This window comes from Electrona antarctica (genome assembly GCF_951216825.1).
Source record: "Electrona antarctica genome assembly, chromosome: 14".
Taxonomy (NCBI): Eukaryota; Metazoa; Chordata; class Actinopteri; order Myctophiformes; family Myctophidae; genus Electrona; species Electrona antarctica.
The window spans coordinates 34,298,501-34,317,429 of NC_136795.1; the positions used below are offsets into that span (position 1 = coordinate 34,298,501).

The window sequence follows — 18,929 nt, forward strand, 5'->3', positions numbered from 1 at the left end:
CTATATTCAGCAAGGCGGGCAGAAATTCATATAAAGGGCATTTCAATGCCCTTTTTAATCTGTGACATGGGACTGGGCAGGGGATGCTCTGTCCCTGTTGATCTTTACTTTGTCTGTGGAACCACTGGCAGTTTCAATCAGAAATGATTTGAGAATGTAGGGAGTGCAGGCAGGAAGCAGGGAGCATAATCAGTTTGTATAACATTTGGTTGTTATCAAACCCAGCTTCCTCTAGTCCAGTTGTCATGGAGAGGTTTTTAGTTTTTCAAAATCAATTAGCGTATTTAAATTTTAATTGCTACCACCACCAAGGATTAAATATCAAGGCATAACATTGATTACAGATTTTCAGGATATTGACAAATTAATATAAATCCAATGCACCAAAATATAATAGCTTTGCCAAGTATACAATGTAAATATATTACTGTGGGGAAAAGATAAATACATTTATAATGATGGTGTCTTCAAAGATTAACTATATCTCTATGATGATTGCTTAAAGTTTTAAGTAGTATAATGACTACCTCATTATACTACTTACAACTTTAAGCAATCATTAGAGATTAGATGTGGAATGGAATAAACCCTGAATTACTCTGTTTAAGCTGTTTTTCACGAGTTAGGGACGACGAAATATAGAACTATACAATACTGCGCTTGCAATTGTTTAACTATGCAAACAGTGGAGGATGAATGGAGATCCAGATGGAGAGATTAGTCTCCCTTTACTGAATTTTCCTCTCAATCAATAGAGGTCCACACTATCTACAGGTATAATCTATTACTTCAGCATTCACTGGAGGTTTGCAACAAAGTCTGTTTGGCCCATCTCAATATAAACAAGGTTATCTGCATGGGGAAATCATACGATTAAGATAATAAATAAGACTATGTTAGTATGTTGCATAATTATACAGTAAAGTTTTAGCCACAATTGTTGATCTATTTGAGGATGAATCATTCTATTTCTGTCAGAGGCTACAGCATAATCTCACTGATAAAGGGGACGTTTGGAAATAATTTTCTCCAATTATGGATTTGGGTTCAGTTTATATTGTAAGTATAATACAGGACAGGATGAAAGGGTGTTAGAAATTACCCAATATTGTACTATCATCCTCTGTGATGTATACAGTACCTCTGTGTAGAATGGCAGCAAATGCCATGCAGGGTCAAAGTTAGCATAGGATAATTAGGCAAAGGGACAATGGGCTTGAACAAAAGGTCTGGGAGAAAATAGGTAGTAGAAAGTAATTGAAAGCCTTAATGTGTCATGTTGTAGGGAGGGGGAGATGCTGTGACCTATCACGCTGTGTGATTGTGCTTGCTTTTGTTTTTCATTTTATTTTTATGTTTGTGTCTCTTACCTGCAGACTACCTTGTGAAAAGTATGTTTTGAAATCTAAAGTTGTGTGTTGCAGATGAGAAAAAAAACGAATGAATTCAACGCATATCGTCACTGTTGGGCACCAACCTACCTTGTCTTATGACAATGTCACGCAAAAAGAAAGTGAGAAAATAGCCAATCTACAAGGTCGCAAAGGTTGCAATGAAAGCAACAAGATCAACTTCCCTGTGAAGGTCAAACATTACAAGGTAGTCTTACTAGTCTCTATACTCTTGCCTATGGATGTGAGACTTTGACACTCAGCTGTCACTGAACACAGGATACAGTACAGTCATTCGAAAACAATTACTACAGTTGAATGCTATAGAGCGTCGCAGTCCCGCCCCCTACCAGGGCCCAGGAAATGATTCTCCGTTCATTTTCCTCATAGTCATTTCAAAAAGTATTTATTTAAAGACGTTTACACCGCGGACAAAGCCAACTCGAGTCGTGACAAATCATGACAACAAACACAATTTTTTGGGCCAAACAAATAATTAGAAAGAAGAAAAAAACGGCAGGTTACAACACTTTTTGTTGTTTTCTTCTTTGTAATTATTAGTTTGGTCCAAAATATTGTGTTTGTTGTCATGAGTTGTCACGACTCGAGTTGGCTTTGTCCGCGGCGTAACCGTCTTTAAATAAATACTTTTTTAAATGTCTATGGGAAAAATGCATTCGGAATCATTTCCTGGGCCTGGCGTCGTCATGAAAGAGGGCGGGACTGCGACGCTCTATAGAGAACATCAGACAACAGACTTTGTAAGGCAGCTATAGTTACCACCGTGCTGGAAATAAAGAACCACTACTAGTGAGTGAGTGAGTGAGTGAGTGAGTAGTGGCCAGACTGTTGCCTCTCGCAATTTTCAAATTCTTCCATCATACAGTCTGGAGAACGGAAGCTCTGATCGTGAGTAAAATATAAAGCGGAAGCCTCCTCCCCACTTCGGTTTCGTCTTTACAGTCACCGCGCTGCGAGCTTGTACATCTGTATTTTTGAAAAACCTGTGAGAACTACTGATTTAGAAGGCATTTGAAGAATCGGTTAAAAGTGATGGTTTTGGAGTGGTCATACAAGGTTTCCACGTGACAGACTCTAGTGAAGACAGCGTGGTAGTACTAGCACTGTAAGTGGATGGGTCTCAGAGTGGTGTCAGGCTGGTACTAGCACTGTGAGTGGATGGATCTCAGAGTGGTGTCAGGCTGGTACTAGCACTGTGAGTGGATGGATCTCAGAGTGGTGTCAGGCTGGTACTAGCACTGTGAGTGGATGGATCTCTGTAAGTGGTGTCAGGCTGGATGGATCTCTGTAAGTGGTGTCAGGCTGGATGGATCTCTGTAAGTGGTGTCAGGCTCACCTGTGTCGCCCCACACGGGTAAGTATTCGTCCTGCTGGATGTCTAACATGATCTCCAGGCCATTTCCTGTCCCTCCTTTCATGGTGGTACGGAGTGACTTCCCTTCCTCGGCTGCATTGAACATGTAGCACTTCCCGTATCGGGTGAACACCTGCGAGGAGAGCGAGAGACAGAGAGAAAACATGGTTAAGATTGGAAAATGGTGGAACAACTGGATAGTACACATTGCCCCTCTGAGAGCTGACTTTGTGTGATCTCACTGGTCCTAATAGCCTGCTTTATGATCTTTGTAGAAAATGTTTAAGACACCCTTCCTCTTCTCATGGTCAAAATCCAAAGCGGTTTTGTTTTTATCCCCCTCAGCAATATTGTAAATACTTTCGTTTCTTGGTTGTTGTTTTTTTTGTCTTTGTCTTTTTCTTTTGTCTGCCCGCTCTTTCTTCTTTTTCTCCTTCTGAAATGTACACTCTGAAGCGATATTGCAAGGATGTTACAGAGACACTGGAGATGGAGTCACTTGGAGGGGGGAGGGAGGGAAGAGGGGTGAAAAAGAATTCCTGGGAACTGCACTTGTGTCCTATGTATGCATAGAAATGCTGTTATTGTACTGCTTTTTCCAAATAAAATAAATATTATAAAAAATAAAATAAAAAGATTGGAAAATGGCAGGCTAACACCGGTGTGCGTCTTTATACCTCCATGGTGTGCACATATTTTGGTTGCGTGCAAATGTTCCATGCCAAGGAGTCTCAAATAGCCAAAGTCTCTATAGCTACAGCCCCTCTATTCTTAGGCTCAAAACAATAATACAAATAAAATGAAATAGGCCTATAGCAAAAAAAAAAAGCAAACAATAGCTGATCTAAAGCCCCCTAACACATTGCATTGTGATCTTGTAGATCTGCTATTTTTGTTATTTTCAAAGGTTATTGATTTTTTTTGTTTTTGTTTTTCTTAAAAGTAATGCCCAAAATAGGGATGCCAGGTTGAAAGCGAGGGTACTGCCAGCCCACCACCACATAAAAGTACTATAGAAATGTGCAGGCTGCAATGTGCATTCGTATGATAATTGCAAACTCCAGGAGGAAATAAACATGAACTCAGCCAGGTGTTTCACATTTTATGTCCAGTCATTATGCAGTCCCTTTCTTGGCTTTGGTATAGCAATTCACCACCAGTAAAAATAAATAAATAAAGATGAAACATTTTACTTGCACAGCTCATGCTACTTTAAAGTACTGTGAGGGACATCATGCATGCGTGTATATTTGTTGTGGTAGTGAACACTGACTTGTGGGCTTTTCTGGAGTGGGAGAAGACTTATTATAAGAGGGAAAATTCTTATTTCTTATTTCATAGTAATTGCCCATGTATCTCTCTCCCAGTCCCCCTGTGCTCACTGCTCACGCACGCACAGACGCACACATGCAAGCACGCACCACACGATGGAGAGGGACTTTGTGACGGACAGCTCCGGTAATAAAACACAGCCTCTTCCTTCTTCACCTGTTCTTTCATTTCCGCCTGGGCCCCTTGGCCTTCATGGCTCAAAGTTGAATCCCCGTCCAAAAAGAACAGAGTAGAATGTGGAAAAATAACCTGAGGCAATTTCCCATGTAATCACTTAAAAAGCTCTGTGCGCTGTACCATCACCACTGTAGAGTTCCAGAGGACCTCAGCCAATTTAGGAAATGTTCCACTCCACTCCACTCGACGCTGTGTACTGGTTCAAACTTCTGTTCATTTTAACAGTATGCAAAATTGTGTGTGAAGGCTGATTATTTTTTTCTACAGGTCCATTTCTACACTGTCAGAGTCAGATTAAAACTCTGGTTGTTACTGTGTGTGCAGTGCCATCACTTTGCAACCAACAGCTGCCAAAAAGGAACTCTTCAGAAAGGAACTGTTCACAAATTGGGTGCAACTTCTTCCAGGAGAAGCATGTGTGGCACATGAGAACATGCAAATGAGACCGCAGTCATGGGGGTCCCTGTTCATGAATTCATAATCACCACAATAAACAGACTCCAGGGCCTCGGTGGAAAACAACTGATGCGAGGCAGTTTGGAAAACAAAAGCCAAAGAATGGATGGCTCAGAGAACGTTGCGATGGGACGCTATCAACTAGGATTAAAATGTGCACGACACGTCGTGTTTTAATTGTGTTGTGCCATATGCCATATCAACATTCAGTACAATTGACACCACATAAAAATAAAATATTTCCAACATATCTTGATTGTCCAAATACATAATGCCGTTTGTTTTAAACATTTCCTTTCACATCAGAACATTGTAATGATCACTAGACAATAAGCGCACCTATCTCCCAGACTCCCACCCCATCTTATTCTGTGGTCAGGTTATTCTGTGGGTTTGGCATTTGATTGACTCTGCCTTATATGCTTGATCTATAAAAAGGGACCTCATGTCTCAATGTGACGCTTAAGGATGTTCAGGTGATCAGGTGAACAAATCAGATCAGCTGTGTGAAAGGGAGGATTATGTGCAGGAGGTAATTTGCAAACATTTTGGTGATAAAGCCAGAGAGGCTAGACTGAGGTGGTTTGGACATGTACAGAGGGAGGTATAGTGATTATATCGGTAGAAGGATGCTGCCTTATAGCAGGAGGCCTAGAGCAAGACCAAAGAGGAGATCTATGGATGTAGTGAAAGAGGACATGAAGTTACAGTGGTTGGTGTGAAAGAAGAGGAGGCAGAGGACAGGCTGAGATTGACACTAACACAAGGGGAGATCGGGATTGAACCGGGAACCTTCCGATTGCCAAGCAGCCACTTTACCTTCTGAGTGACTGTCGCCCTAGTGCCCGCTGGTTTTCTAATTCCAGTTTTGTCTGCTATGTTTTGTTTGTTTTGTTTTATCACTTCCAATTGTATTATGTATCCTATATGACTTCTCTCTCCTGGTTGGATGAAATTGGTATCCTGTACTGAAAATGTATTTTCTGTTTAAAGACCTAGAGACAAGGGGCAGTATTATGCGTGTCTTAAGTACCAGGTCTTATGACTTAACTTAAGACCTGGAGGCGTGGTCAATGCTGTTTGGCCACTCAAAATAGCCAAATGGCATTGATCACGCCTCCAGGTCTTAAGTTAAGTAATAAGACCTGGTACCTAAGACACGCATAATACTGCCCAAGGAGCCCCATGTTACCTTACAAATACTATATTATGTTAACATAATATCACTTCCACCACCTTTAAGCCCGATGGTGTTCCATGACAAAAATAGTTGATCTACAAGCTCACAACGTATTGCTATTGGTAATTTATTAAAAAACTTTCACCTACAATGAAATGCCCAAAATAATAGGGATGGCAGGCTGCAACGCTGCATGTTTATTGCCTGGCTCCCTCCTTTGGATTTGGCCGTCCTACAGGTATTTCATTGACATGATTGATTTCCAAGCCGATGCCATATTAAGTGTGGGCAGGATGAATACAGAATAAAATATCAGAGGTGTCTGGTTCATTCTCGTCCGCAATACAGACAGATATGGATCTACATAACATAAATCCTTGCTAAGAGGCGTCAGAAAAATGTGAAGCGAAGGAGGTAATAATAAATATTCATGTGCCTATATTGCTCCTTGTTTTAAGATACCTGGAAAGAGACTGTGACCGCTGTATTTGTGAATTACACGCCGTGGAGTGACATAAGGTCCATGCACGCCAGTAAGATAAGATAATAACCATATTGCCATGCATCCACAAATCCAGTCAAAAACAGTCATTTCTCAATGTCACCAGTGGAGACGTGAACTCAATCAGAATACCTCGTTAGCCCTCGTGTCCGCACTAGCGGTGCTGCTACGCTGCTCAGCTCAGCCAAGTGTCTCCTAATGGAGCATAGCATGAGCTTCATTTAAGCATCTGGTCCAAAATCCTCCCAAGAATTACAGTAAGTAGTGCATTTAACCCTAAATAATGGATGCCATAGCCATTTCAGCATCTATGTATGAACATGGCATATTTATGGTACATGTAATATGTATACAACATTTTCTCTATGCACTGTAAAGTCTGTCCATGACTCCTGTCCTGTCCACTTCTCTCTTTCTATACTGTATGTTTGCAGATCGACCATGGCTTTCTGGAGGACACTGCCAGACACTCTTTACCTCCATTTTTCTGTCAGCGCAGATGATGTCTGAGACACAGTTCGAGGCCTCCTTGTCAGCACCTGGATGACAAAAGTGCTAACAAATCTTGACAATGTGCCTCTGCCATTCTGCAAACGGTGGTCTCTGACCCGGTCTCTCGCCCCCAACCCCACCTTTCACACTCCTCCCTCTCTCTCTCTCTTTCCCTCGCTCAATCTCTTTTTTATTATTATTACTCTCCGTGCTTCCTATCTGCTGCCTCAGGTGAAGCTGTCACAGAATGTAATGAGTTCTCAAACCTCTCCAGAAAACGGAGATACCACTGGAAACGCCTTTGCCTGACAAAATATGAAAGCGTGTAATGTTGAGGAGATACTCTCATCGATGTTCATTTAGCAAGACAAAGTGCTCCTGTGAAACGGCGACATCACTGACTGACTGCCTACCGCATGTATTTTTAGTTACTTTCTGTCCATCAAACATCCTTTAAATAAAGACTAACTGTGTTTTCACAATATAAATAAAAATATTTTTCACACAATTGCTCAGTCAAGTGTTTCGATGCTTATTTTCTGCAGTGCGAACAAAAGTACTTTGCTTTCCTAAAGACAAACTGCTCCTATTCACCAGTGGAGCTACCGTGCGTATATATTGTTTTTCAATGATAATGTACAGACCAAAGAATAAAGAAAGAATACATGAATTATACTATTTAATACTATAAAACAAAGCAAAATGGATGTATACATTTAGTTCATTATATCTTGGAATCGATCTGAGCATGTTGAGTTGCTTATTTTAGTGTGTTGTTGCTAGGCAGTGCTGCTTGCTACGCCCTCACGCTACCGCTGCAGAATATGCCCTTTAATGTTGTGGAATGCTGTCTACTTTAGAAGCTGTATATTGCAGTGTATATATGAATGTTTAGCGTTTAATGACACATTTATTTTCACCAAGTAAAGTTTTCTTTCTTGCTACAAGTAACGAGTTGTTTGCATTCGATTGCAAATGCGTAACAGCTTCAAGACAGAGAATTCTACAAAATTACAACTCATTTTTCACTAGCTTGTCTTTACTTTGTTGCATTCTATATGTTTATTCTACAGTATCTCTTCAGATCTATCGCTGAATCTTACTTTGTTGCATTCTATATAATTAATATCCTACACTAAATTATCCCTTCAGATCTACCGCTGATATCTTTAAGTGTTGATAATTGCTTAACTATAAAACACTATAGTCCATACCCGTCCGGGGGTTATGCACACTCAACATTATGCTGTGTACATGCATTGCATTTGAATTGCTTTACATCCATAAAGAACCTTTATGGATGTTTTCAAATCGGTTTTCAGCGCTAGTTTGAATCCGCCTTGAAAAGCTCAGGTACTTTCAGGCTAGTCTGGTAGTGGCTATGCGCAAAGTTTGATCATGCATCCCATAGCTTGGGGGCTGTAACCATGGCGACGATAGGTCCCATAGCCCAAACTGCCGGATATGAAACCGACATGAAAACGCTCATAAATTATAAACAGCTTGAATTTGGTAAAAGTGCAAAATATCGTTTGTCAGTGTCTGCACATGGTAATGATGTATTGGGCATGTACAGTACAGTACCACGTGAGATCGATTTCTGAACTCACAGAGGAGAAAAAGCGATCTAGATATAAAGGACAGCCAGGCCTCTTTTCCACCAAAAGAACTTTGATTCTAGAACTGGTTCCGTTCTAGATTCTTGGAACCTTATTGGTGCTTTCACAGAAATGACGGACATTGTTTTGGTTCCACTTCCGAACCAACTTTTAGGGTTCTGAACCAATTCATTTTCAGTGGAAACACTCTGAACTGGTTCAATATATAGCAGATCTACAAGCTCATAGCGCGCCACCGAGTGGCGCGCTATGAGCTTGTAGGTCTGCTAGACGGGGGGAAAAACAAGTGAAGCGGTTCAACCCCGGTGGAAAAGGGGCCACGGAGGTGTCTAGGTTTATTGTACAGAGAGAGCCTCTGTGGAGACACTGAGGCACTCTGACTGGCTCCGTATGCTGCTCTCCTCTCTTGGGTATCTTATCCCTGTGTACTTAATTCATGGCTCTGGGTCACAGCGCGGATGGCCTGTCGCTGTACAGTACCCCGCCGATCGATCTACTGTACGCAGAGCGATGCGTGTTGTCCTTGATTTGTCCATTGTTTATTTATGATAGGACATCAGAAGGACAAACACCTTTACTCCTGTTGTCTCTTTACTTCTTAAATGCTAAAAATGGATTAAATGCAAATTTGGAAAAGGTCAGAGGACGCAAAGTCAGTTTCTGTCAATATCACATTAGATCATTCTATACAAAAGGTCTGTGGAATGAAAGTCAGAGTATTCACAGTTGAGCAGCTGCAAATTAAAATGCTTTCTGACCATGCACTAAACACACCTTGTTGGTGTTCACTATAGGGTCAAGTATGAATGTCTGGATATGACGACCTGTACACAGCAGGTCACTATAGGGTCAAGTATGAATGTCTGGATATGACGACCTGTACACAGCAGGTCAGATGTGACATCATCATTACGTGACAGGATGAAAGGTCCGTTAGAGCCAGACATCCAAAGCTAATTTTGAGGCGAATACAGAGGTGTACAGTACAGTACATGTACTGTATCATCAAAATGAGATTGTGTGTGTGTGTGTGTGAGAGCGAGAGAGAGAGAGCGAGAGAGAGTGCGTGCGTGCGTGCGTGCGTGCGTGCGTGCGTGCGTGCGTGCGTGCGTGTGTTTGAGAGAGAGAAGCACAATGTGTACATGGTTGAATGGAGAAACCCTGTAATTGTGGTTTATACGCTTAACTGATTTTGAATTGAAATATTTTTTTAGCAGCATTGCCATGTAGTTTCCCTGACCCTACTGGATGACTGACTTCCTCTATCAACACCTGTGGATTAGCCTCTGGGTCCATATTTTCACACTTGAAAGGAGCCATACTGTACATGTGCAATATTTATTTATTATTTTTCCTCACCATGATCATGAACAAAGATATACGTTGGTCTCGTGTATAAGCCACATATTATAATGTAATATATCAAATATAAATAATATCATTAATGTCAAGTGTAGAAAAACAAAAAACAAATATGACAGAAAAATAATGTTACCCCCCCCCCCTCCCCCCCAGCCCCAAGCCATATAATTTTCAATTTATCTAGTCTTTTCCACAAAATTGCATCCTACTGTATACTTTCTTATCTCTGCCCTGCGGTTGTCGATCCCCTGCCAAGTCTGCCAACAAACTGACGGCTTATCTAAAAAAAAAAGGAAACGCGGCTCTATTTTGTAGTTTTCCTCTCCTTTCAGCCCTCCTTCTCTGTATCTGTCCATTCAGACCATGCCACAGGAAGACCCTGAAGTGCATTTCAACGTACAAAGGCCCTCGCCTTTTTCTTCTCCTTTTTTTTTACACTTTCATGGGGTTGTCATGGAGACCGTAGCTGGTTCCAACGAGTCAGATCACGTGCGTCAAGTTGCCCTCATGTCCCACCACTGACACAGCAAATCCACGTCTGACCACAGAAAAAAAGAACATGCCCACCAACAGTCACATTCAACCATGTCCACGCCTGGCCAGTTTAAACATTTTGCTTAATTCTCCAACAATGGTTTGATTTTTTAAAAGGTCAGTGGAACATATATCTAGAGCAACGACAAAACCAGATGATGAACCAGCCTAGGAAGATGAATGAATCCCTGCGTAGATATACATGTACTGTCTGTAGATGTTGTAGAAAATGGTGCATTTATATAGAACTTTTATCCAAAGCCCTTTACATAGATTGTGCATTACATTCACCCGATTCACCCACACATTCATACACCGATGGCGGAGGAAACCATGCAAGGCGCCAACCTGCACATCTGGAACAATTAGGGTTTCAGAGTCTTGTTCAAGGACACTTCGACACCCGGGATCGAACTGGGAACCTCACAGTTCCCATCCATCCGCTCTACCGGCCACTCTACCCCTGGCCCTGGCCCACTGCCATTGTGCTCTACCGGCCACTCTACCCCTGGCCCTGAGCCACTGCCATTGTGCTCTACCGGCCACTCTACCCCTGGCCCTGGCCCACTTCCATTGTGCTCTACCGGCCACTCTACCCCTGGCCCTGAGCCACTGCCATTGTGCTCTACCGGCCACTCTACCCCTGGCCCTGAGCCACTGCCATTGTGCTCTACCGGCCACTCTACCCCTGGCCCTGGCCCACTTCCATTGTGCTCTACCGGCCACTCTACCCCTGGCCCTGGCCCACTGCCATTGTGCTCTACCGGCCACTCTACCCCTGGCCCTGAGCCACTGCCATTGTGCTCTACCGGCCACTCTACCCCTGGCCCTGAGCCACTGCCATTGTGCTCTACCGGCCACTCTACCCCTGGCCCTGAGCCACTGCCATTGTGCTGCTGCATTTTGAAATATTCAGAATCTCTACCTGCCAGTCAGGGACAGGGTGTTCATGTGACACAGACGTGCAACAGCAAGGAAATGTTTCCATATCCCATGCTACCTTACGCTCCACCAGAGACCAAATGTTTTTATAATCGTCATGGGGACCCCCTCCCTCCGCGAATATACTGTACATATGCAGGTCTAATTCCTCATGGGGGCTCGAGCTTATTAAACAAGCAAGTAATTACAACTGTCTGTCTCTGAAGGAGGGCTGGACCTCCCCAATATAAAATGGTATCAGACAGCTGCACAATTACGATTTGTAGCACCATGGTTAAAAGAAGATCAACCTTCAATCTGGCTAGATATTGAAACGGCACAGTGTGATTGTCCTCTCCGGAATCTCTTGTTTCTCAGAGATCCTACGACAGCAAAGAAATAATTGTAAAAACCCAATTGTTTCCAACACATTAAAGGCATGGAAGGTGGCAAGGCTTTTGGAGGGTCGAGCCAAAGTAACATCACCTATTACCTCAATTCAGGGGAACCCAGACTTTCCTCCTGGCCTTAATGACCATGGGTTTAATTCTTGGAGAGATAGTGGTATAACAACGTTAGGAAATATTTGTACTGGTCCTATACTCATGTCATTTGATCAAATACAACAAAAATATGACCTACCTCGCAGACATTTTTTCAGATTTTTACAGGTGAGGGATTTCATTCTCAGACGCACAACACTATCAACAATTCAACTACCTCTCCAATTGAGAGAGTGCTGACAATGGATTTTACAAGAGGGTTTATAAGTATTCTGTATGTCATGTTAAGATCCAAAACAACTGTTGACACACAAGATGCTAAGAGGAAATGGGAAAGTGATCTTGAGGTTGAAATTACAGACGAGGTTTGGTGTGAAATATTTGAAAATGCCAAAAAACTTTCTGTGTGTAATAGAGCTTGGTCGATTCAGCTAAGAACCATACACCGATTACAGATCTCACCTAGCCTTCGCCATAAAATGAATCCTACTCTATCTCCTCTCTGTCTTAAGTGTAAAACTGAAGAGGGAAATTATATTCAAGTATGGCCATGTCATAAGATTAAACGATACTGGTTGGGTATCGTGCAGCAGTTGAATGAGATCTTCAATATGGAGTTTGAACCCGACCCTATGTGTTTGATTCTTGGGCTGCCTGATGACAAGATTGTTAACAATTTCCATACACGTCTGTTTAATCTCTTAATTTATGCTGCTAGGAAAAATATTCTGTTGTCTTGGATTAATGAGAAACCACCAACAAAAAAAGATTGGCACAAAATAATCATGCAGTGCATGCCTTTGGAATTCCTAACCTGCCTGCTACGCTCCACAACAGATGCCTTCTATAAAATATGGGACCCATATTTGCGATTTATTGGCCCTCAGTTAGCTACCACCTTGACCATAGGGTTCCTGGACAGAAGCCATACCACTAACCTTGACGGATAGATGTATCATTCCCCCTTGCTTATTCACTTTATTTTGTATGTATGTATGTATGTATGTATGTATGTATGTGTGTTTTATACATGCATATCTTATTTTCTTAAATTTTCTCTGGGGAGTTGTTAACCCATGTAGACCCTTTCAAGCACCAATCTGAATGTGTCCATATTTGTATATTATTTTTGTATTTTATTTTTTGGTTCATGTAGGTAATGGGTATATGTGTATATTGTATAACTATAACTGTGTCCTTTGTTCCACAACGTGTCTGTGTCTGTGTTTTTTTTTTTTTTTTTTTGTCTTTGTCATAAAATGTAAAAATCAATAAAAATATTATTGAAAAAAAAACAAGCAAGTAATAAGACACTTCCGTTGGTCTGTCCATTTAGTTTGGTGGTGGCTAGGTTGAAGCAAAAAGCATGAGGAGCAAATTGAAACTTTTAAGCATAACTTTGAGCCAAGTTGCTCAAAGTTATTCTGCATTGGGCTCCCAGCTTCTGGCTGCCATTGCATTTGCATAAGAGGCCTATTGTGATATGGCGTTTCTTTTTTCTTTTTTCCTCAAATCGATTTCCATTATCTGAGAATTCAGCAAGCTTTTCTCTGTAAACAAAGGGAGTAAAAACAAGCAACAACAAAAAAAAGCAGCACGTGGGGTAGAAGAACAAAGATGCACAACAGAGAGCGCTTGTTTCACCTGACAAAATGTTTTTTTATCTTATTACATTGAACAACATACTGAAGTAGAAAGGCCTTTTCATTTTTGTGGTTTGTACATTGGATGACATAGTGTACTGTAGCTTGCTATTTTCTTATGGCTTTTACATCAGACGACTATGTTGTCTAATGTAAAACTATTTTTATTTCTTTTTTGTTTTATTTATTTTTTTGTTTTTACATTGGATACAGTGGAGCACAGCATTTTTTAATGGTTTCTACATTGGATAAAATTGCATTTTATCAAGTCACTCACTCAGCCAGTTAGTACACAGACAGTATATATGCTCTTCAATGGGTGAAAGTTAGAATCTAACCCTGTCTTGTATTGCATACGTCTCTATATCTCTGCCCTTGAATTCATGTCTCAACACTGACCCATCTAAAATAAAGCAAAACAAAATGCTTAATGCATGCATTGCATGCATGCATCTGTGGCTTCTCAGCAGTTAAAGTTGTACCATGAGAGCAGGTAATGCAGAGGTTTGGTATTTAGGCATTTAGCAGACGCTCTTAATGACGCTCTTAATGACGCTCTTAATGACGCTCTCTTGGTAGACTTGCTATAGTTGCTACTATGGTAACAGGGTTGGTAAGTGGGTTTCATCCAGGATACATTCAATACAATACAGAACCCTGCTGTGTGTAAGCGCATAGTGCCTGGACCCAGCTGTGTGTAAGCACATAGTGCCTGGACCAAACTTACGTCATCTCAACCCTTTGCGTCAGCGCTGCACTTAAGACTGCAAGGCAGAGACAAAAAGGGACCTTGCAGATTTTTATGGATAAGTGATGTCATTTTTGCCTTTACTATGCAATTAAATTTGCTAGACCACAACAAAGTTGTTACAGACGCTACAGGTGCTTGAACCCTAAATTACTTATAATATAATGCTGCCACTTACCCTGTTGGTGAATCTAGGTACTCAAGGCTGCCTGCCTTAAATTATTTTGGCAACACCAATATTAACTCAACATAAAGATTGTGGAAGTTAGTAGGCCCTTGATGTAATCCATGGTCAGGTAATGCCCTTTTGTTTTGTTCGCTGTTATTTTAATATACACGATACGGTAGATGATGCTGCGTTATTGGTAGTGTAAACTATTTTATTTAAAAAAATGTTTCTTATATTTTTGTGCCCTCATATATAATATGCATACATATTTGTAATCCGTTGTTGTTGTTGTTGTTGTTGTCTGTTTTTTTTTCCTTACTCTGAATTTCTACTACTACCTTTCTACTTTTTTTTCCTACTACTCAAGTGATTTTCACCGAAGCGAACGGAGCAAAGCCAGTACAGGACACAGTTGGAGATGTAGTTTATTGTTGCTGTGTGTAGATTTCCTGAGAGATAGCTGGAGAATAGTCTGTTAAATGGTCTCCATTTCTGTAGCACCTTTTTCCAAAGACCTTTACACAGTGTGTGTGTGTGCTACATTCACCCATTCACACACTGAGAGCGGAGGCAACGATGCAAGGCACAGTAACCAGTTGAAGGAAAATGAGTTAGACACCACTGGTTTAATAAAGCATAGATTCCCAAACTGCGGTGCCGCACCCCTTGGGGTGCATGTGCTCAAGCTGCCTCTAACAGGGGTGCGGTAATGGTGGTTTAATGGTTGTAATAATTACACATTACAGAGTCATTTCCTCTAGTGGGATTTTTTGAAGAAGTAAAAACATGCAATTAAAACATTTCCGTAGTAAACAGAGTATTATTTCTCTGCCAATGAGCATGTGGGTGATTGGGAGTGTATCATCCCAGCTGTTGTAGAAGGGGGTGTGATGCCTAAAAGGTTTCTAAAGGATGATTTATACTTCGTCGAAGACCATGATTGATGAGAAAAATGTATACTGTATAATAAATTCAACAGAATGCGTGGGGCAAAAGTGCACTGCATTTTTTTGAGTGGTGTAAACCACTCCTACAACTGGCTTTGTTAGTCTGTGCAGAAAAAATGAGCATGGTTGCTATGTTCACCCTGTTCACCCGGGTGTGATTTCATTACGTCAGACATGATTTCATTATGTCAGACAGGCTATACAAGACCTTACACCACTCAGTTCACACGGTGTGATTTTTGTCATATGACAAGCGTTCAACAAAATATAAATTAGGCTATATTAGCCCCCCCCACAAACAAAACATATTTCATGTCACATTAAACAAATGTCACCTCGTTTTTCACATGACGTGTTCTGGATTTTATGGAGTATATTCAGTTTATTGGCGCACCCAAATTTAATTGACCTTGCCAGTCAATGATAATAAACACTTTACTTATTTTATGAGACAGCACACAAGAATGGGAGGGTGGTGCTGCTGCTGGGACACAAAGCAGAGTAGTTTCTGCTGATATTTATGCTCTTAGAAGAGAGAGAAAGGGAAGCAGAGGAAATGGAGGGCTTAATGGAGTTTACACTGAGGAGGAGGTCATAGAGACAGAGTGGCCTTCACCTCTAGAGGACCTAATCGATTAACATTAACATTAACTATACCTCCCACTCTGGCTTCCATTGCTGTAGTAGAATCACACACGCGCACACGTGCATGTAGCAGAGTGGCTGCAGCAGGGACGTAGCTTATTACGCAGCCGAGCCGCAGAGACAATTGTTATTATGAGGGTCGGCTTGGCACTTTTTGGCACATTTTGTTGCCCTACGCGCAGTGCGTATTGCGCGTATACGTAGCAACGGCACTGGGCTGCAGCCTCAGCCTGATGGCCTCAAAAGTCTAATAGCTCCCCCGAGTCCTAAGCAATTGCCTTTGGCTTAGTGGTTAAGATGTTGGCTTTCCACATGGGAGACCCGTGTTAGATTCTCGAGTGTTACAATGGTGGGAGGAGGTCAAAAGGGGGGGTGAGTGTATAGCAGAGTGGCTGCAGCCTCAGCCTGATGACCTCAAAATCTGGCCTCAATTTCACCCAGCATCGCCACCAATTACAGTCCCATGCATGCCATGCATCCCAGCCTTTCTGTTTGCAAAATGAAAATCCTCTTGCAGGCGCTTATGCTGCAGTGTAGGTCTTAATAAAGCCAAATGTCGAGACATCTGAATATCTGTTATAGCTCACTTTAAATGGGTTAAACAGATTGTTTTTAATACCTCACTTTTAACTGCTTATAATTATGTCACCTGTTAACAATGTAATTACAACTGCCTATTTATGTTATCATAGCCTACAGGATGCTTCCTCAGCTACTAAGCAATGTTTGGTGATATATCATTTTAAGTGAATATTGGCAGCTGCATAATGTTTAATGCCTGTCAAATTGTAAGACAATGCTGCACCGCATGTCTACGATGGAACAAATTGCTAAGGCGTGAGATTTGAGCGGGCTGTACGCTCAAGTCAAAGGCACGATAGATTGATAAGTGAACACAATTGCAGTAATCTTGGCACGTACAGTAGCCGCGTACGCCCATTTTTCAGTCTGAGCAAGCTTGATGAATGAGGGCCTGTATATCTCCCATTCTCGAAGATCTATCCATGAATGATGCAAAGCCTAAAGGGCTAATTCAAGCAGACAACTCAGAGCAGTGCCAACTCCTGATCAGGTGAACAGTAGCACAGAAGAACAGAATTTTGCAGCAGTAGTTCCAGTGGCTCAAGTTCAGACAGCGACTATAATATATTTCTTATATATTTCTTATAAATAAATTTGTATTTCATCACATTTCATCTGATTGAGGCAGGCTATTAAAACCTCCATGCTTAATGAATGGCTTTTTATAGCACATTTCCAAGTGCTCAAAGTGCTTTACATTCAAACATTGGGAAGTGAACAGTTGACGCCATGCGTCCTCACTTCCCACACTCACACACCAATGGTGGCAAGCTCACACCGACCAACTCATTGGAGGAAATGTTGGGTTCAGTGTCTTGCCCAAGGACACCTCGACATGTGGATAGGAGGAGCCGGGATTCGAACCGCCGACCCACGGATCATTGGACGACCTGCTTTACATCCTGAGCCACAGCCCCAATGCTTACTGCTCATTGGACGACCTGCTTTACATCCTGAGCCACAGCCCCAATGCTTACTGATCATTGGACGACCTGCTTTACATCCTGAGCCACAGCCCCAATGCTTACTGCTCATTGGACGACCTGCTTTACATCCTGAGCCACAGCCCCAATGCTTACTGCTCATTGGACGACCTGCTTTACATCCTGAGCCACAGCCCCAATGCTTACTGCTCATTGGACGACCTGCTTTACTTCCTGAGCCACAGCCCCAATGCTTACTGATCATTGGACGACCTGCTTTACATCCTGAGCCACAGCCCCAATGCTTACTGATCATTGGACCACCTGCTTTACATCCTGAGCCACAGCCCCAATGCTTACTGCTCATTGGACGACCTGCTTTACTTCCTGAGCCACAGCCCCAATGCTTACTGCTCATTGGACGACCTGCTTTACATCCTGAGCCACAGCCCCAATGCTTACTGATCATTGGACGACCTGCTTTACTTCCTGAGCCACAGCCCCAATGCTTACTGATCATTGGACGACCTGCTTTACTTCCTGAGCCACAGCCCCAATGCTTACTGCTCATTGGACGACCTGCTTTACATCCTGAGCCACAGCCCCAATGCTTACTGATCATTATTTTTGCTGCTCCTCTGCCATGTTTCTGCAGTTCTGCTCTGCTGCATTTGTGCTTATACTGTAGCTCTATGACTTTTTTTTGGCATTTCTACGACCACCCACCTGTGGACTCTGTTTCTATAAAATTCTCTTAGGGGAGGGGGGGGGGGTCTTGTTATTTTTTCCCTGTAATATCTATTTGGAAGATGATTTATGTATTATTATTTATCTCATGCTTACAGGGAATGAACAGAAACAGAGCCTTGATGCCAAAATAATATGCTTTATATATGTATGCTCTATAGATAAAATGTATGTCAATGAATATATTTATTTCAAGTGTTACTGAAATAGCAGATACATAGGCCTACAGTATCTACTAAATAAAGTTCAAGTTGTTTGTATATGGACATGCATGCCCGATGTCAGCAAAAGTGACGTGAAATACACCCATTCGAGAAAGGAGCTATATACGTAAATGCAGATTTACCATTATATAAATGCATCCATTTAAGCGATTTCCGTAATTATACCAGATACCTCTGTTGTCAAAAAGACTACAAAGATTAACGTGACATGCAGTATATGACCTGACGAGACAGAAAATAGCAGATCTACAAGCTCACAAGCTCTATGCTGTTGCATTGTCTGAAGGAAGCCAAACAATTTTTTTTACTCGTATGTACATGTACCTCCTGTACACAAGATGTAACAATAAAGTACAACCTTGAACCTTGAACCTCACAGCGTGCCGCTTCAAGACACGTTGAGAGCTTGTTTATATGCTAGTTGTGTCAAAGATTACATTATAATAACCTGAATCAT

At 41.7% G+C, this 18,929-nt stretch overlaps 1 protein-coding gene across 5 annotated transcripts in view; it reads right to left on the reverse strand.

Moving 5' to 3' along the window:
- asic2 (acid-sensing (proton-gated) ion channel 2) overlaps positions 1 to 18,929 on the reverse strand; it is a gene marked incomplete at its 5' end in the record, with an annotated part of 468,688 nt that overhangs the window by 48,951 nt on the left and 400,808 nt on the right. For all 5 annotated transcript variants that reach the window (XM_079521496.1, XM_079521495.1, XM_079521497.1 and 2 more), the window contains one exon: positions 2,749 to 2,899. In XM_079521496.1, coding sequence (XP_079377622.1) covers positions 2,749 to 2,899 — 151 coding nt within the window. The remainder of the gene's footprint in view (positions 1 to 2,748; positions 2,900 to 18,929) is intronic.